Source organism: Astyanax mexicanus, chromosome 6, assembly GCF_023375975.1.
Source record: "Astyanax mexicanus isolate ESR-SI-001 chromosome 6, AstMex3_surface, whole genome shotgun sequence".
In the NCBI taxonomy this organism is placed as follows: domain Eukaryota; kingdom Metazoa; phylum Chordata; class Actinopteri; order Characiformes; family Acestrorhamphidae; genus Astyanax; species Astyanax mexicanus.
In genome coordinates, this window is record NC_064413.1 from 56,432,470 (window position 1) to 56,452,500 (window position 20,031).

Sequence of the window (20,031 nt, forward strand, 5' to 3'; positions counted from 1 at the left end):
GCATTAATTCCATAATACCTGATATAATTACACTAAACTAATTCTAATTTATTCTATTATTTTTTCTATAATACAAGTATGAGTAAGAGAATTATTATATATTTCAACATAATTTCAGGAAATGCACCGAAACTATTGAGAAAAACTGTAATACCATAATCCTGAGAGGCCCAACAGGAAGCAGATACCTTGGTTTCTGGGAGTGTGTGTGTGTGTGTGTGTGTGTGTGTGTGTGTGTGTGTGTGTGTGTGTGTGTGTGTGTGTGTGTGTGTGTAAAAAACAGGTTAAGCAGCATTCTGTAACTGGGGTAAAATAAAGTCATCAGCATTAACTGACGGATGTATCTCCCTGTAGAAATAAACCACATAGACTGAACTAAACAGAATAGTGTAAATTAAAAGGTTCATACACTATATGGACAAACAAAAGTATTGGAACAACTGCTTCATCTAAAATTAAAGGTTTTTAAAAAGTTTAACCTGCTTTTGTTGAAGTACAGCTGTTTACTAACATTGTAAATATATATATATATATATAATTAAATTTGATTGTATATACACAATGTTCCATCTCTTATTGTCTCCAGATATACAGCTCTGGAAAAAAAAATAAGAGAGCATTTAAAAATGATGAGTTTCTTTGATTTTACCAAATTAAAAACCTCTGGAATATAATCAAGAGGAAGATGGATGATCACAAACCATCAAACCACCAAACTGAACTGCTTGAATTTTTACACCAGGAGTAAAGCAGCATAAAGTTATCCAAAAGCAGTGTGTAAGACTGGTGGAGGAGAACGTGATGCCAAAAACTGTGATTAAAAAATCTTTATGAATATGAACTTGTTTTCTTTGCATTATTTGAGGTCTGAAAGCTCTGCATCTTTTGTTATTTCAGCCATTTCTCATTTTCTGTAAATAAATGCTCTAAATAATACATATATATTATTTATATTTTTATTTGGAATTTGGGAGAAATGTTGTCTGTAGTTTATAGAATAAAACAACAATGTTCATTTTACTCAAATATAAACCTATAAATAGCAAAATCAGAGAAACTGATTCAGAAACTGAAGTGCTCTCTTCATTTTGTCCTAAGCTGTACTTTTACTTATAATAAAATTAATTGGCAACATGGCAAACCAAGAAGCCAAACCTTAGGCCAGGCTAATTCCAGGTTTTCCTTACAAAAGGAGACTAAAAAAACTCTTCATCTGGGCCAGGTTTATTCCCAGTTTTCCTTGAAGTCGGAGCTTTATTTAGGATATGTGCTACTTAAGAAGTGAATAAATTACAAATTATAACTGCAAAAAAGGAGCCAAACGAATCTGAACTTCAGCCTTGTTAAACATAAGATATAATATATCATCACATAATGATATAATATATCATTAGATATAATGATCTTTACTAAACTGAGCTGGTCAAGCAATCTATTGCGCTGCCACTATGATCGGGAGATCGCTGGTTCGAATCTCGGTCATGCAGCTTGCCATCAGCTGCCGGAGCCCTGAGAGAGCACAGTTGTTCTTGCTCTCTCTGGGTGGGTACAATAGATGGTGCTCTCTCTTTCCCCTCATCACTTTTAAGGTGATGTGGATCAGCACACGGCTGCGTCTGTGAGCTGATGTATCATAACCGAGTCGCTGTGCTTTCCTCCGAGCGTTAGCGCTGTGATGCTACTCGACAATGCTACAGCATCAGCAGCAGCTCATAAAGAGGCGGAGTCAGTCATCAGTTTCCACTGTGAGGAACAGAGTGAGGAAATGGAAGAACCACAGATCTACAGTTCTAAATAAGTTGCAGAACAAGAAAAATCTCAGATAATCAGAGGAGAAGGATGAAGAGAACAGTTATAGTCAACCTACAGACCTCCAGAGCTGCAAACACCTACATCTTACTGCAGATAATAATGTCACTGTGCATCGTTCACTATTCAATATTTAGCGCAATTCGCACGAGGAGAGGCTGTATGGGAGAGAAATGCAGAGGAAGAAGCCTTTTCTGCACCGCTTCTGCATCGCTTCAGGTATGCTAAAGCTAAAGCACATTGGGACGAGCAGCTTTTGGAATTTTTGGAAAAAGGTTCTGTGGACTAATGAAACTAAAATTATAGAGTTATTTGTAGGGCGTTATTTATGCATGGTGTTAAAAGAACACAGCATTCCAACACAAACACTTTACTGCTCCCCACAGTAAAATTAGTGCCAGTTCCATCATGCTGTGGGGCGGTGTGATCAGTGCAGGTACTGGGAATCTTGTTAAAGTTGAGGGTCTCATGGATTCCAGTCAAAATCAGCAGATTCTTCAGAACAATGTTGAAGAATCAGTGAGAAAGTTGAAGTTAAGCGGATACTTTAACAAGACAACGATCCTAATCACTAAACACTGCTCAAAATCTACTAAAGCAGTAAAGCATTCATGCAGAGGAACAAGTACAGCATTCTGGAATGATCATCTCAGATCATCTCCGTCCCCAGAACTGAATATTACTGAAAATCTTTGGTGTGATTTAAAGTGGTTGTTCATGATCAGAAACCTGAATCAAACCTGACTGAACTGGAGATGATTAGTAAAGAAGAATGATCCAAAATACCTTCAACCAGAAGCTTCAACCAGACTCTCATTGGAAGCTACAGGAAGAGTTTAGAGGCTGTTATCCCTGCAAAAAGAGGAGCTAATAAATATTTATGTCATTTTTCTGTTGGAGCCCAAATTGATGCACCTGACTATTTTTTTTTTGTTTAAAGAATTATTGCACACTTTCTGTAAATCCTATAAACTTAATTTCACTTCTCAAAAATATCCCTGTGTTCATCTGCTATATGATATATTTACCTGAAATTGCTAATCCAAACAACCAATAATTTATAAAGGAAAATCACACAGCTGGTTATCTTAAAAAAATAAAAATAAAAAAAGCAATGTGCCCCTACTTTTGAAATTCATTTTGTCACTATTATTTTGTAAACAAAATCCAGAGCTACATGTGTTTAATCTTAATTCATGTCTTTATTCATCTGGACACATACCTTGGGAACATCTGTCCGGAGTCCATAGTGTATCTTATATAGTTTCTACGTTTTGTACTGAACTTTGTGGGAATCTGAATCCAAGTTGGGAAAAAAAAACTCATTGGATCACTGTGTAGAATCTACTCTCCATTTAGAAATACCTGAATCAGGTAGGGGACTCTTATTTTGTAATGAGAAAGTGAAAGTAAATTCTGTGCTGGGTGCGGCAGGCGTTCTGGGCTGAGTTCTGCTGCAGGAGCTGTTAGTCTTTAGCTTGGTTCGGTTGTTTTGTATATAAAAAGTATCCGGGTTCTGGTTCTGGTTCTGAGTGCTGGATCAGTCTGTCCGGTTCTGAAAGGAAGGAGGAAGGTGGGTAAATGAGTTCTGGTTCTGGTTCTGAGCTGCTGAAAGGATCTTTAATCTAAAAGAACATTTAGGTTCGGTTCTGATGATGTTCTAACTGTAACTCAGACACACTGTATTAATAAAATAAACACTCACTACTCTTATTCTCTCTCTCTGTGGATGATAAATAAAAAAGAGAAACTGTAACAGATAAATCACGCCGCTTCAGCGCTGGTTCTGGTTCTGATCCGGTGTTCTGCCGAAGTGTGCAACCCACCGATATGTGCTTCTTCCCACCAGTGCGCATGCGCGGAGCACCTTTTCATTATTTGTTTTAAATGTGCACGTGAAAGATAAAAATAAAAGTAAGGTAAATACAATAAAGACAAATACAAAACGAGCTCTAATCACTCCTATCCTTTTAACTGTAAAAATAAGTAAATAGATAAATAAATAAATACAAAAACGAGAGTTTAATCACCTCTATTCCTTTGAATACAACAAACAAATAAATAAATAAATAAATATATACGTGTTTTTATCTCCTCTGTTCCCATAACTAAAAAAAATAAATACATAAATAAAAACTGTTTTATCTCCTCTGTTCCCTTAACTATAATAAATAAATAAATAAATAAATAAAAACGTGTTTTTATCTCCTCTTTTCCCTTAACTATAATAAATAAATAAATAAATAAAAACGTGTTTTTATCTCCTCTGTTCCCTTAACTAAAATAAATAAATAAATAAATAAATAAAACTGTTTTTATCTCCTCTTTTCCCTTAACTATAATAAATAAATAAATAAATAAAAACGTGTTTTTATCTATCTGTACCCGTAACTATAATAACTAGATAAATAAATAAATAAAACTGTTTTTATCTCCTCTGTTCCCATAACTAAAATAAATAAATAAAACTGTTTTTATCTCCTCTGTTCCCTTAAATAAAATATATAAAACCGGGTTTTTATCTCCTCTGTTCCCTTAACCATAATAAATAAATAAATAAATAAAAACGTGTTTATCTCCTCTGTTCCCATAACTAAAATAAATAAATAAAAACTGTTTTTTATCTCCACTGTTCCCTTAACTAAAATACATAAATAAATAAAAACAGGTTTTTATCTCCTCTGTTCCCTTAACTACAATAAATAAATAAATAAATAAAAACGGGTTGTAATCACTGCTATTCCATTAACTGTAAAAAATAAGTTAATACGATACATAGATAGATAGATAAATAAGTAAATAAACAAAAACGAGGGTTTAATCGCCTCTATTCCCTTAACTGTAAAAATAAATAAAAATACAAAACAGGTTTGAAAAGATGTATCTGAACCACTACATTAGCCAATCCCAAATTAGCAGCAGTGGATAGAGATAAACACCAAATTCTTGTAAAGATTATACATGTGATTTTTATTTGTGTCTTTTTTTTCTGTTTTATTCGTACAGATTGGCCGGGTTTAGAGTGTCCTGTCTGTGAGATATCCCGATCTGAAAAATGGAGGAGAGAGAAAAGCGTTTAGCAGAAAGAGAAAAACACCTGGATCAGAGAGAACTGCATTTAATTGAAAAGGAAAAACATCTGGATGAACGAGAGACTCGATCGGAGGAGAGATGGAAGCACCTGGATGAAAGAGAGATTAGTTTGGATAAGAGAGAGAAGCATTTAGAGGGAAGAGAAAAACACCTGGATCAAAGACAGAACAGTGTTATTAAGAAAGAAAAACACCTGGATCAAAGACAGAACAGTGTTATTAAGAAAGAAAAACACCTGGATAAAAAACAGAGCAGTTTGATTGAGAAGGAAAAACACCTGGATGAACAAGAGAATTTATTGGCGATTAAAGAAAAACTTGTGGACATGAGAAAGAGGCATGCAGAATTGAGAGAACCGGTGTCTCAGGTGGAAAAGCTGAAAGAGCAGGAACTGGAAAGGAAAGCAAAAGAACTGGAAATGATAAAAAGTTGTTCATCATATAGACATACTTATATTCCACCTGGTGAGTACCGATATGTCCGTATAAGGTAAACAGTCCCAGAATAGTGAATTTATTTATAATCACACACACACGCACACACACACACACACACACACATACTCATTTGCTCCAGTAAAGCATATATTTCTTATATTCTAGTGTAGAGGTCACTAATAGGAGGAGAGGGTTTAATTCTGACTGTGTTCATTTAAAGCTTTTATTGTCTTTATGGTTTTCGTGCTTTATTGCACTGCAGTAAACTCCCAGACCAATCACGCGTGCTGTAGGATCACCCAACGCTCTCCTCTGCCAATCAGATCTGTGCAGATGCGAGAGGGCGGAGCCACACAGGAGAAGTACACAGTGCTTCAGCAGCAGTCGGAGAATAAAGAGAGAAAGGCTGATTCAGATGGTGCGCACCAGGAAAAGAGATTAAAATACTACATTTATTAAACACACTAACAGTAATAATATTAAATAAAACAAAACTGCTGTTTTTTTTTTTTAAAGCTGATATTTCGGTTCAGCAAACATTTCTCCATATATTGTACAGTATGATTTTTCAGTCTTTCAGTTGTTGATGACATTAATAAAACACTGAGAGAACTACTATAGGCTTTTTCTTCAGTAAACAGGATAATATAGCACTAAATCATAACACAAGTAAATGCATGTATGTATTCTACACCATCTCTAGCTGCTGTATCTCCAGATCTATAATCCCTGATTATAGAAAATGTGTGGGATGTGTTTCTATTTGACGCTCTATCAACACTCCTATACCTCTACCTCACAATCTGCAGCTACTGTGTACAGAGAACACTGGAGTTATTATGGGATGGATTAACAGAGGAGGAACATTAGGAACCTCTACAACTCTCTACATGCTGAGACGTCTGGCATGTTGCAGCGTTACACATGTGTTACACACTACTACTGTATGTGTAGATAAATAAATATAACCCATATCAGTCTAAAATTATCATTAAATCTATCATTATCTTTCCTCTGAATACCGTTGTAATCTCACATTGTATATAAATACTCACTGGAGCAAAGAGTTAGAGCTACAGGCTGCAGAGAGCATGCTGTATATCTTATTGTGATTTTAATTCTACTGTTTTTCCTCCAGAAGAAAAGTTTTTTCCACCTTTTCCACCTTTAAAATACCAATTAAGAAGAAGAAAAAGCATCGACAGTCCCCCAGACTGTAAGTTCATTACTATTCAGCCTAATCATTAGCATCATTTGTTTATGCCCTTTTGGAGTAATTTTGTTCAGTCGGCCGGTCACTCCTGGGAAGGTTCACCAGTGTTCCATGTTTTTTCTCCATTAGTAAATATAATATTAGTGAATCACTGTGGTTCTTTAGAATCTCAAAGATTTAGAAATGACTTTATAATCTTTTCCAGACTGATAGATGATCAATGAGTTTGTTTAGTCATCTGTTGTTGAATTTCTTCAGATGGGTAAGAATAATAATAATAATATGTTGTTGTTTTTGAGATCTTTTATCTGCTTCATGTTGTCAGACAGTTTCTATTATACAAGTGATTTCTTGATTCTACAGGTCTGGCAGTAATCAGGCCTGGTTGTGGTTAGTAGTGAAATTGAACTTTGATTAATCACAGTAAATTTAAATACTTTTTTTGGTTTGGATAGCTTTTTTTCCTTTAATAAATGAAATCATAATTTAAAAGGTGCTGTTTATATGTACTCAGGTTATATTTGTCTGATATTAATGTTTGTTTGGTAATCTGGAAAAAATGTATGATAGAAAAGCAAATACCAAATAAATCTCTACGGAGGAAAATACTTTTTTACACCACTGTAAATAACCAGTTGTTTAAAAACTGAGACTAGCTGGCTACACAAGCAGAAACTATTTAGTGAATAGAAGCATTCAATTTAGATTAAATAGTTAAATAGGTTTATCCGTTAATAGATAGCAAACATGTTTATTTTGCTTAATAATTGATGTTTGAAGCTAATAAACGAATATTTTGGGGGCGTGTCTTTAGAGAGACGAGATTGGTGACAGTTTAAGAAACCAATATGGATGTGTTTGTTACATTGTAAACATTTTGTCTGGTTAGTTATGAATTTACACTGCATTTAAGAGCGCTTACCTGTAATTTGTTTCTCTGCTTTGCATCTGTTAATGAGCTTGTATATTTTGAGTGTTTTCCTCTTGGTTTGGTTTGTTTTCACACAGGCACAAACCTAAACGCACCAAAAAATTACATAAACAAACCATGCATGCAAGAAATTAAATGTAGCAACTAGAGAAGCGCGTATATCTGTGCAGTGTGAAGCTTCTTTAACACTGAATGCTAAAAAATGTCGCTGCTTCACTTCCAAACACAGTATTTTTAATGAAACGTCCCTATAGTAAACGAAGATGCGTGGGCACAAGTAGTATTTTTTTTGCACAGACAGCGTTTAGTGTGAAAACAGTTTAGTATGGAGCTGGATCAGATTAGCATTAGTTAATAGCTGTTATAATTATTATCTGGGTAATAAATCAGATTAAACTGCACCTGAACAGCCATTTAGCTCAAGCATGAGGAGCATATTTGATACGTGATTTGGATCAATGTCTGAACATGTTCTCATCATAAAAAAGAAACACTTTGGACCTGAAACCTGCACTTGAAGGATAGAGACACATTCTGGCAGGGAGACAGAATTGAGGACAACACCTAGAAAGATAACTCACTGAATTGACAATACACCCTTTTGTCGATTCAACAGAGCAATCAGTGTGAACTATAGGGAGACTCCACCCATGATGATGCAGTAAAGCTGTTTAATGAGCTTAGTCACTTAACTGCATTGTGAAACCGAAACTACTGTATTTTTCACACCAGATTATAAGCGCAATGTCAATAAACATCTATTTTCTGGTCTATTTTCATACATAAGGCACTCTGGATTATAAGGTGCATTATGCGAAACTAGTAAGGAACAAGGGTGTCACCATGTTGCCCTTCTTATTCAGCAGATCTCAGCTCTGGGTGTTGGTGGTGGGTAGCTAACTAAGTTATGTAAAGCTAAGATAAGTAAACAAAACCGTATTCCTTAAAAAAAAATTGCTACACAGACTTTTCTCAAAAAAAAATGTTTATTTGGGTGAGTAAAGCGCTTCCGTTTATTTACAGTGAGCTTAGATTTCCAGATTTCCACTAAGGCTGGGTGCAGCAGCATTAGCATTGGCAGCTAACCGCTAGTGCTAGCCATGGTTAGCAGCTAATGCCACCCCACAGCGCTACACCGAGGAACCCTGAGTATTCTGGTAAGCCGAGGAGATATAAGCTAGTGGATCGTTCGACATAGTTTGTTTTAACATGGTAAACAGGCAGACTACAGTCCGATATACTCACCTCTGAACGGTGAAAGAGCTAGCGCTTAGTGCAGTTAGCGGCTAATGCTAACTCTGCTCCAGTCCTGATGTTGGAGAACTAAACTGAATCTCCTGTATAACTCTGTACTTCAGTGGAGTGTCTTTACTGCTCCTTAATACCTGACTGATAGAATTTATACATAAGGAGCACCGGATTATAAGGAGCTCTGATGATTTTTGGGAAAATTATATGATTTTAAGTTCACCTTATAGTGTGAATACAATGTAAAACACACAAACAGGTAAGCTGCTGCTTAGTCACATTAATTCTGAGTTTTAATGCAGATTAATTAAAGTAGTCTGGCTTTGTAGATCTGCTGATATGTGAATCAGATTATCCACACATGTAGATCTGTTTAGTCTTGAAAGGTGAAAGTTTAAACACTAACTGAGATATGTTTTTTTTTTTGTTTTGTTTTTTTGCAGTTAAAGGAGAAAAGAGAACAACACATCCAGAACAACCTCAACCTAAAGCTGAGACTAAAACCGAACCTAGAGACAAGACTAAAACTAAACCTACAGCCAAGACTAAAACTGAACCCTCAGCCGAGACTAAAACTGACCCTACAGCTGAGACTAAAACTGAAATTGCAGTCGAGACTAAAACTAAACCCACAGCCGAGACTAAAACTCAACCTGCAGTGAGTGATCCCTCATCTGAGACTAAATCTAAACCCACAGCTGAGTCTTAAAGTGAACCCTCAGCTGAGACTAAAACTGACCGTGCAGCCGAGAATAAAACTAAGCTTGCAGCCATCCCTAAAATGGACATTAAAACTCAACTAAGATTAAAACCGAACCAAAAACTGAACCTACAACTGAGACAAAAACTATTCCTGCAGCTGAGACTAAAACTGAACCTGAAGCTGAGACTAAAACTGAACCTGCAGCTGAGACTAAAACTGAACCTGAAGCTGAGACTAAAACTGAACCTGCAGCTGAGGCTGAAACTGAACCTGTAGCTGAGACTAAAACTGAACCTGTAGCTGAGACTAAAACTGAACCTGCAGCTGAGACTAAAACTGAACCTGCAGCTGAGACTAAAACTGAACCTGCAGCTGAGACTAAAACTGAACCTGCAGCTGAGACTAAAACTGAACCTGCAGCTGAGACTAAAACTGAACCTGCAGCTGAGACTAAAATTTAACCTGCAGTCGAGATTAAACTGAAACTGCAGTTGAGACTAAAACTAAACCCACAGCTGAGAATAAAACTAAGCTGGCAGCCATCACTAAAACAGAGACTAAAACTGAACCTGCAGCTGATACTAAAACTGAACCCTGTAGCTGAGACTAAAACTGAACCCTGTAGCTGAGACTAAAACTGAACCCTGTAGCTGAGACTAAAACTGAACCCTGTAGCTGAGACTAAAACTGAACCCTGTAGCTGAGACTAAAACTGAACCCTGTAGCTGAGACTAAAACTGAACCTGCAGCTGAGACTGAAACTGAACCTGCAGCCGAGACTAAAACTAAACCTGCAGCTGAGACTAAAACTAAGCTGGCAGCCATCACTAAAACAGAGACTAAAACTGAACCTAGACACTAAAGCAATGGAGACGAGTTCTCTGCAGTGACCAATCACATTTCTCCGTTCGGGAATCTGTTATAAATACTCCCATAAACACACTCCTAAACCTTGTGCAATGGTCAAAAATTTAAGCTTAAAGTAAAAGTTCTCTTATCTTTTAAAAGAACATACATCAGACAGTATAAAAAATAAACAAAAGTGAGCATTTAATATTTAACAGCATATATGCCAAATAATGAAACGTTAAATACATATTAGACACGAAAATTTATATGAATAATATAGTTAGCTTAATAGTTAATAATTAGCTTTTTATTGTGCCTTATGGTGTTGACATACATAAAGTATTAACTGTAAAAATGCATATCTTATGAAAAGCGTACAAAATGAGAAGGTTTCACCGGTACACGGCTAAACAGCCGTTTAACTTTCCTTTTCTTTTACATGTTTTATATAATATCATGGTATTAAAAAAAAAATCCGTTAGCAAATAAACAGAAATACTTTAAAGTATAGATACTTAAATAGGTAGTTTAGTGTACACAGTAACCAGTGGTGAAGTACATCAACTTCACTACTCTCCGTCACTACAGAGTAACAGGAAGTATGGTCACTATTTTCAATGTCAATTATCATCAGACTTATTAAGATGATTTTTGTTCTTTTTTTTGTACAATTGCATGTAAAAAATGTTTATTACTTTTTTTTTTTTACCTGTGGTCATATTTACAACCTGTACGCACATCAAATAAATATTTAAAAATCTATTATGTTTGTTTAAAATTGTGAAACTTTTTCCTTTTTTATTGTGAAGCGTTGTTGAATCTTCTCCAGTTAGTTTCCAGTTTGATAATGATAAATGTGATGCTAAACGTGATGCTAAAGTCACGGTGGACGTTTTTTGCTTTTTGACAGTTTTAAGTTGTTTTTAGGGTATTTTCTTCTGTTGTTTCCATGTTTAGGGGCAGGGTTCATACGGGTGCTTGAAAAAAAAATCCAGGTCTAAAAAGTGCTGAAATTTTGGATTAAGTGCAAAAGGAAATACTTGAAAACAATGCTGTCTGTCTTTTACAACAAACAGCTATTTGACTAAACACTAAATACTAATGCAAATCACAGTATTTTGCAAGATTCTGACGGTTTCACGGTATATCAAATATATATTGTACAGCAAAGCGCTAATTATTATGAGTATATATGTATTTGCATAAATAAATATAATTTACTGCAGGTAAAAGCTCAAAAAATTGACATTGAAAGAGCTTGAAAAATGCTTGAATTTGACATTGGAAATGGTCTTTTATGGCATCTAAGTTAGTTTGATACGTCAGAAGTCTTTCTGTTTATGAACAGATAACTTAACTAAGCTGTCATTGGTTAGCAGATGTTATCTAGCTACTTAACTACACTAGTTAGCCTGCTAACTACCAACGTTAATTAGTTAGCGGTAGTTAGCGGTAGTTAGCGGTTGTCAAACCATCACTGTTTTTAAACTATAGGCTACAGACCTCAATCTTTTATAGGGAGTAAATTGTTGGGTTATATTTGTCAGGTTTTTAAAGTTAATCTAACCTATATCCTGTTAGTCTGTGTATCTCTTTTTAGCTGGCTAATCGTGCTAACTCCCTTAGCATTTAAGGTGGGCCGAGAAGCTCAAATTAGAAGCCAACATTAGCTAACACTAGCTAGTTTCCTAACCAGTAATTACTGACTGCAGCATTTAAGGTGGAATGAAAATTTTAAATTAGAAGCCAACTTTAGCTGGTTTTATAACTAGAATTAGTGACTGCAGAAATTAAGGTGGAATGAAAATTTTTAATTAGAAACCAATTTTAGCTGGTTTCAAAACTAGTATTAGCGACTGCAGCATTTAAGGCGGAATGAAATTTTAAAATTACAAGCCCACTTTAGCAGATGTCAATGGTATGCGAACGAAGCATTTAAGGTGGAATGAGAACTAAATTAGAAGTCCACTTTAGCTAGTTATATAACCTAGCAGTTAGCAACTGAATACTGTTCTGATTAGCAGATTTAATTGAATCAATTTAATCAATTGATAACTTATATATGCAGCCCAAAGAGCTTCACAGAGTGCTTTGAAAGAAAACAAAAAAAAACTAAAAAATAATGCAAATTACCATGAAAGATGCTATAATGTTGCAATAAAAGTAAAATCATGAAATTCTAAGTATTTTAAAAATACTACAGTTATGCAGTTTTCCTCTCGAAATATAGTACATATTTTAAACATATTTATCATTTGATGTAAATCTTACCTATATCCTGTTATTCTGTGTATCTATTTTTAGCTGGCTAATGCTAACTCCCTTAGCATTTAAGGTGGGCCGAGAAGCTCAAATTAGAAGCAGACTTTATCTAACGCTAGCTAGTTTCCTAACCGGTAATTACTGACTGCAGCATTTAAGGTGGAATAAAAATGTTTAAATTAGAAGCCAACTTTAGCTGGTTTTATAACTAGAATTAGTGACTGCTGAAATTAAGGTGGAATGAAAATTGTAAATTAGAAACCAGCTTTAGCTGTTTTCATAACTAGTATTAGCGACTGCAGCATTTAAGGCGGAATGAAATTTTAAAATTACAAGCCAACTTTAGCAGATGTCAATGGTATGCAAATGAAGCATTTAAGGTGGAATGAGATCTAAATTAGAAGTCCACTTTAGCTAGTTAAATAACCTACCAGTTAGCGACTGACTATTGTTCTGATTAGCAGATTTAATTGAATCAATTTAATCAATTGAAAACATATATATGCAGCCCAAATAGCTTCACAGAGTGCTTTGAAAGAAAACTAATGTGATGTAACTTTTGATGTAAATTTTACCTATATCCTGTTATTCTTTGTATCTATTTTTAGCTGGCTAATGCTAACTCCCTTAGCATTTAAGGGGGGCTGAGAAGCTCAAATTAGAAGCCAACATTAGCTAACGCTAGCTAGTTTCCTAACCGGTAATTACTGACTGCAGCATTTAAGGTGGAATGAAAATTGTAAATTAGAAACCAATTTTAGCTGGTTTCATAACTAGTATTAGCGACTGCAGCATTTAAGGTGGAATGAAATTTTTAATTTAGAAGCCAATACGCTGAGCAGGCTTCAATAACTTATTTTCTAAATACAACACTTTCAGTTTGGTTGCTCGCCATTTCCACTTCTGTATTGTCTATGATTGAATCTCAGTTCTTGATATAATTTTATTACTAGATATTATGGTTTTATTTAAGATGTTCAAATTACTTTCAGTAGAGTTACATGAAACAGGCTGAACTAGTTTTACTTCGCCCTTTACCCGTCACTACAGGAAGTGTGTTTACCTGTCGGGACCAGGAACAGATTCCATCCTGTTTGAATGCTTCTCTCATTCTCTGCAGTTTTTCAGTTTTGTTTTGTTTTTTGTTGGGGTTTTTTTCTTGCTTTTTTGAGTGAATTTTACTCTGAAGTTCCGGATCAGCTTGGCAGATCTTACAGCAGGTAGAAAAGGTAACTTGCATTACAAAGGTAACTTTCACAGCACATTATGACACACCCTGCAGGTGTTGGCTTTTATGTACGGAATAGTGTTGCGCAATATCCATGTTAACAGCTTAACTACTTTTCTCAGTAAGATTCTTGGGAAAGGTGTTTTTTCAGTAGTTAAACTGCTACTTCTGAGTCCCTTAAGTTCACGCTAGGCAGAGTCTTCAGCTGCAATCTAAAGTAAAACTAAGGCTACATTCACACAGCAGGTAAAAGTGGCCCAAATCTGATTTTCTAAACAAATATAACATCTGTCTGAATTGTCTGCAGAAGTGATTTTAGGGGTGCTGTTAAGCAGCCACACAGCTTTCTTTTTTTAGCAACAACACAACAAAACTACAGATGCAAAACCACTATCTATATGATCCAAGGAGTGATTTGTCATATCATATAAAATAGAATAAGTTAGATTCAAATTAGATTATTATGTACTATTACTTACAGGTGACAGAAACATATTGTAAACATATTGTATTTATTGTATTTATTGAAAAAAAATCTATACAAAAAACAACCAATAGCCACTTATATATAAAAAAATAAAAACAGTTGTGGTATTATGGTTGTAGTATTACTAAATAAAGTCATAATATTACAAGATTAAAGTTGTAGTATTTTGAGGAAAATGTAGTTCTTACTCCTTGGGCTGCAGTTTAAGAGCAGAGCACAGAGGGAGGGAAAGGAGCATTTTCCACTCATAATCTGTTACAGAGTTGCTGTGATTCCCATCAGTTATTTACATGTATTACCTGCTGCTTATTATTAATGCTCTAGTCTAGTGTATGGAGCTAAATTAGTGCCAAAACTACGCAAATAAAGAAAACGTATTCTGTAAATATGATACTACTTGCAAACAAACACAACGCGTTTTACAAATACAAAACTCCACTATCTATCACACACGGTGTGTTTTACAAACACAAAACCTGATGGTTGTAAATATATACGTAAACTTCAAATAAATACACAGCTGTTTTCTAATACATTGCTCTTTACAAACAAATATAACACGTTTTACAAATGCAAAAAGCAATAAATAAAACAAGCAAAACATGATTTTCAAACATTACCGTGTCATGATTCACGAACACGCACAGCCCATTTGTAAATCACGTGACTTTTGGCACAGTTTTAGCAGAGTCGCAAACTCGTGTTGAGATTTTCTCACAAATACACCCAACCCTTGTACAAATGCATCGCCCCAGAACAGCAGGTGGCGCTGTGGGACACTTTACGAGAGGTGGCTGCACAGCAAAACAAGCTCTCCTATCCAGCGCTCCCCAGAGCATTAATTTACACTGATTAAGGTGTTTAATACACCTTTAATAATCACAACTCTACCATTTTAAACCCGATTTACACACGGTTTGGTTTGTTACAAACAGCAGAGATGTAATTATGATATAGGACGCTGTTACACATCACAAATATGAGCTTTCATGCTGAAATACTTTGTATTATGCTCTTTAAAAAAGAAAGAAAAAAATATTAATTGGTGTTTCAATTGTAATATAGATAGATAGATAGATAGATAGATAGATAGATAGATAGATAGATAGATAGATAGATAGATAGATAGATAGATAGATCTGGACAAAAGGAAAGACCACCTAAAAATTGTAAAAAAAAACAAAACATTGATTTTACCAAATTGAAAACCTCTGGAAACTAATCTACAATTCTTTGCATTATTTGAGGTCCAATAGCTTATGCATCTTTTTTGTTATTTCAGCCATTTCTCATTTTCTGCAAATAAATGCTGCAAATTTACTGACAATATGCTGAAATACTTTGTATTATGCTCTATCTATCTATCTATCTATCTATCTATCTATCTATCTATATAATTGAAACACCAATTAATATTTTTTTCTTTCTTTTTTAAAGAGCATAATACAAAGTATTTCAGCATGAAAGCTCATATTTGTGATGTGTAACCGCGTCCTATATCATAATTACATCTCTGCTGTTTGTAACAAACCAAACCGTGTGTAAATCGGGTATAAAATGGTAGAGTTGTGATTATTAAAGATGTATTAAACAATTTAATCAGTGTAAATTAATGCTCTGGGGAGCGCTGGATAGGAGAGCTTGCTTTGCTGTGCAGCCACCTCTCGTAAAGTGTCCCACAGCGCCACCTGCTGTTCTGGGGCGATGCATTTGTACGAGGGTTGGGTGCATTTGTGAGAAAATCTCAACACGAGTTTGCGACTCTGCTAAAACTGTGCCAAAAGTCACATGATTTACAAATGGGCTGTGCGTGTTCGTGAATCATGACACGGTAATGTTTGAAAATAATGTTTTACTTGTTTTATTTATTGCTTTTTGCATTTGTAAAACGTGTTATATTTGTTTGTAAAGAGCAATGTATTAGAAAACAGCTGTGTATTTATTTGAAGTTTACGTATATATTTACAACCATCAGGTTTTGTGTTTGTAAAACACACCGTGTGTGTTAGATAGTCGAGTTTTGTATTTGTAAAACGTGTTGTGTTTGTTTGCAAGTAGTATCATATTTACAGAATACGTTTTCTTTATTTGCGTAGTTTTGGCACTAATTTAGCTCCATACTAGTGTTACAGTTAGATAATACAGTGTCCAGATTTTGCCTTATAGATCGTTTTTTGTAACTGAAGGAACATAAATACAGTAATAAATTCCAGTCACGAATAAAGGAAATAAACCTTTTACTGATGCAGGCTGACTGATTGTGTGATATAAACTACAGTCATATGAAAAAGTTTGAGCACCCCTATTAATCTTAATCATTTTTAGTTGTAAATATTTGGGTGTTTGGAACAGCCATTTCAGTTTGATATATCTAATAACTGATGGACACAGTAATATTTCAGGATTGAAATGAGGTTTATTGTACTAACAGAAAATGTGCAATATCCATTAAACCAAAATGTGACCGGTGCAAAAGTATGGGCACCCTTATCATTTTATTGATTTGAATACTCCTAACTACTTTTTACTGACTTACTGAAGCACAAAATTGGTTTGGTAACCTCATTGAGCTTTGAACTTCATAGCCAGGTGTATCCAATCATGAGAAAAGGTATTTAAGGTGGCCAATTGCAAGTTGTTCTCCTATTTGAGTCTCCTCTGAAGAGTGGCATCATGGGCTCATCAAAACAACTCTCAAATGATCTAAAAACAAAGATTGTCACTCTGAAAATTCTGTTTAATTATACATTTTCTAAGGTCTGTATGTTTGTTTAAGCTTATCAGAAAAACATCAAAAGTACAACTTATTTGCTTTCTTTTTTAGGGGCTTAGAAACACCCATGATCTGCTCTGTGTTACAGCAGCGCTTTTTTATTTTATTATTATATTTAGTTTCAGTTTCATCCTTTTCACAATGAATGAGTTCAGGCTGCAACTGAACTCATCACAGAGAATTCACTCCTGCTTGCTTTAAAAAGGTTTAGTTATTTAGTTAGCCATAATCTGAAGCTGAATTCAGCCAATTCATTAGGAACGCTACGCAGCTGCAACTTAAACTTACTAATATCAGCATTTTTTGATGTTAATCGAGGACTTTATCATTTGTTTAATAGGGGTTTACCGAATTTAATTTCCAAATCAATAATAGATTTAGTGAAATATATGCAGAATAACATAATGTATTTTAGTGTAGACTTACTTTAAACCAGGGCTTTAAATTGTGGGTAAAATATTCTGTGGAAAAGTGTTCTGGAATCAGACTGATGAGCTATTTTCTCTGTTGGTACAGACTGATGGAGATGGCATATCCAAGATAACACATCTGTATACAATGGAGGAGAGAGAGAAGCGTTTAGTGGATAGAGAAAAACACCTGGATCAGAAAGAGCTTCATTTGTTTGAAAAGGAAAAATGTCTGGATGGACGAGAGACTCGATTGGAGGAGAGACAGAAACGAGTGGATGAAAGAGAGATTCGACTGGAAGAGCGAGAAAAACGTCTGGAGAGAAAAGATATTAGTTTAGCGAAGAGAGAGAGGAGTCTGGAGAGAAAAGAGGAACTGTCAGAGAAGAAGAGTCTGGAGAAAAAAGATATTAGTTTGGAAAAGAAAGAGAAAAGAGTCTGGAGAAAAAAGGCAAGTACATCACAGAACAACCTGGAGAGAGAAGATATTAGTGTAGAAAAGAGAGAAAAGATTCTGGAGCAAACAAAGGCAAGGCGTTCGTTTGGTCGGTTTAAAAGTATAAAATACCTCTTTAATAAAAGTGAACTCAATACAAGAGAGAAAAATCAGACACCGGAAGAGCAACTGGAACAGGGACTAAAAGAAGTAAAAGTGGAAGGTCCTTCAGCAGCAGAAGAGACTCTAAATGAACAAGGTGAGTATAACTACAGTAGATCTGGATTAGACGATATTTAAACTCAAAGCTGTTTTACATATGTAGCGGGTGCTCAACGCTGCCCCCCCCCCCCCTTAACCAACCAACACCACAACTACAGGAGTTTCCCTGCCAAAGCATGTAAGTAGTAACACCAGGTACAATTTATTTAGAAAAACAACAAGATTTAAAAAGTTTCTCCTAAATGTAGGATATCTAGCAAACAATATCATTAAATTTACTTAGCAAAAAATAAATAAATAAATAAAAAAGAAAACAAATTAAACAAACAATCAAACAAGCATTTAACCGGAGTCATTTAACCCATGCTCTAGGTCAAATATTATAGTACTCTTTACAGCAAAGAAATCAAAGAAATAGAAAAAAAAAAACATATTGATAATACTTCAAAATAACCACTCAAAAATGCTAACAAATCACTGCACTACACTCTCACACTTCTTTGGCCCAGTGATTCTCAACGTAGTTAAGGTGACAATGCAAAAGAAAAAAAAAAGACAAAATATGATAACACTAATAATAACAATAACAATAAAAAATAAGACAAAAAGAAAAACAAACTAAACTAAATTGAAAACAAATAATTGTTAATGCTACGGACAAAACTATGGACAATTCACTCCACAATTATTTATGGTATTTAAAATTCAAATACTAAAACACCATAAACAAATCCAACCCTTTCTTAACTGCACTAAGGGCTACTGCTTTAAACAGCGTATGTAGGAATATTCAGCGCTAATAAGAGCCGATGATGTAGTTGAAGAGATTTTTATACAAATTTTATAATATGGGAAAAACAGTGGCTGATACAGCCACAGATGACCTGCAACACATAACAGATAACAGTCACAATTTGGTCAGTCTGCACACTGAATGGATCACATCCTTGCACACACACACACACACACACACTTTTACCTGCCTGTACCTTGCTAACCAGGACATGTGCAGACCTCTGTAGCCAAGGCAACGCAATACCCTCTTTCTGGTCCGGCTATCTGCCAGCTCCTGGCATGAGAATTCGGTTCTAGTCACTAGAACAGAGCAAAATCACAACCCTTTAAATAAATTAGCTGACACCACATATCCACATATTCAGCTAATAGTAATTACTTTTCCTCCTAGGACAAACTATGGGACTACTAACATGCTTCCCCCTCATTTACAAGTGACCTATCTACACTGGGACTAAACCCAGCTCAACATTTAACTAATATGGAATTAAATAAAAAAATCCATATATACTAACTTAGCAGTCCTATACATCTGACCTACAGAAACAAGGCCTGAACATTGGTCATATTCCTTTCAAGAGGCCTCAACCCTCAGCTGGCATAAGCAGTTGGTTTCCTACCCTTCTCGTGTTCCTGTGACAATACAGCACCTAAACCCGAAGACCTAGCATCTACCTCCAAAATAAATGGCTTCAAGAAATCTGCATACCCCAGCACGGTGGCCAAAACAAGCTTAGCCTTTTAGGTTTTAAAGGCTTGGTCACAAAGTTCGTCCCAATGGTCCTGTAAGACACATTGGTCTATTCTTCTTTGGTTGTAATTTTGCACCAAATGATGCAGAGGGGCTGCACTTTTAGCGAACCCTTCAACAAAACGTCTATAGTAAGAGGCATAGCCTAGAAATGAACAAAGTTGTGTTAGTGTAGATGGTACCTCCCACTCAGTGACAGCAGTGATTTTTTTATGTATTAGTTGACACCCCTGAAGCAGAGACCCCATTAGCCACTGGAACGTTCCTGGGGCATTACACAACCCAAAGGGCATACGTCGAAATTGGAATAGACCAAATGGAGTACAAAATGCAGTCTTAGCCTGGTCCTTCTCTGCCACAGGGACCTGGTTATACCCACTAGCT

At 35.3% G+C, this 20,031-nt stretch overlaps 2 protein-coding genes and 1 long non-coding RNA gene across 13 annotated transcripts in view; 2 read left to right on the plus strand and 1 right to left on the minus strand.

Annotated features, from left to right (window-relative positions):
• The first annotated feature begins 3,292 nt into the window (after positions 1-3,292).
• LOC111197032 (involucrin) overlaps positions 3,293-20,031 on the plus strand; it is a 58,165-nt gene continuing 41,426 nt past the window's right edge. Inside the window, exons 1-4 of one of the 3 annotated variants that reach the window (XM_049480325.1) lie at positions 3,293-3,382; positions 4,816-5,366; positions 6,481-6,555; positions 9,175-9,690. In XM_049480325.1, coding sequence (XP_049336282.1) covers positions 4,865-5,366; positions 6,481-6,555; positions 9,175-9,440 — 843 coding nt within the window. In that variant the 5' untranslated portion in view covers positions 3,293-3,382; positions 4,816-4,864 and the 3' untranslated portion in view covers positions 9,441-9,690. Of the gene's footprint in view, positions 3,383-4,815; positions 5,367-6,477; positions 6,556-9,174; positions 9,691-20,031 lie in introns of those variants that run through there. The other 2 variants (XM_049480324.1, XM_049480327.1) reach the window with 2 other exon arrangements.
• The window catches only part of LOC125802395 (uncharacterized), a 51,738-nt gene continuing 41,273 nt past the window's right edge, over positions 9,567-20,031 (minus strand). The window contains exons 2-4 of one of the 3 annotated variants that reach the window (XR_007439517.1): positions 10,178-10,285; positions 9,753-9,824; positions 9,567-9,656 (exon numbers count right to left, since the gene is read on the minus strand). This is a non-coding gene — a long non-coding RNA (uncharacterized LOC125802395). Of the gene's footprint in view, positions 9,657-9,752; positions 9,873-10,177; positions 10,286-20,031 lie in introns of all 3 variants that reach the window. The other 2 variants (XR_007439515.1, XR_007439514.1) reach the window with 2 other exon arrangements.
• LOC111197030 (uncharacterized) overlaps positions 13,540-20,031 on the plus strand; it is a 34,142-nt gene continuing 27,650 nt past the window's right edge. For 4 of the 7 annotated variants that reach the window (XM_049480316.1, XM_049480317.1, XM_049480318.1 and 1 more), the window contains exons 1-2: positions 13,541-13,792; positions 17,550-18,138. In XM_049480316.1, the coding sequence (XP_049336273.1) occupies positions 17,592-18,138 (547 nt within the window). In that variant the 5' untranslated portion in view covers positions 13,541-13,792; positions 17,550-17,591. Of the gene's footprint in view, positions 13,793-17,549; positions 18,139-20,031 lie in introns of all 7 variants that reach the window. The other 3 variants (XM_049480315.1, XM_049480320.1, XM_049480321.1) reach the window with 2 other exon arrangements.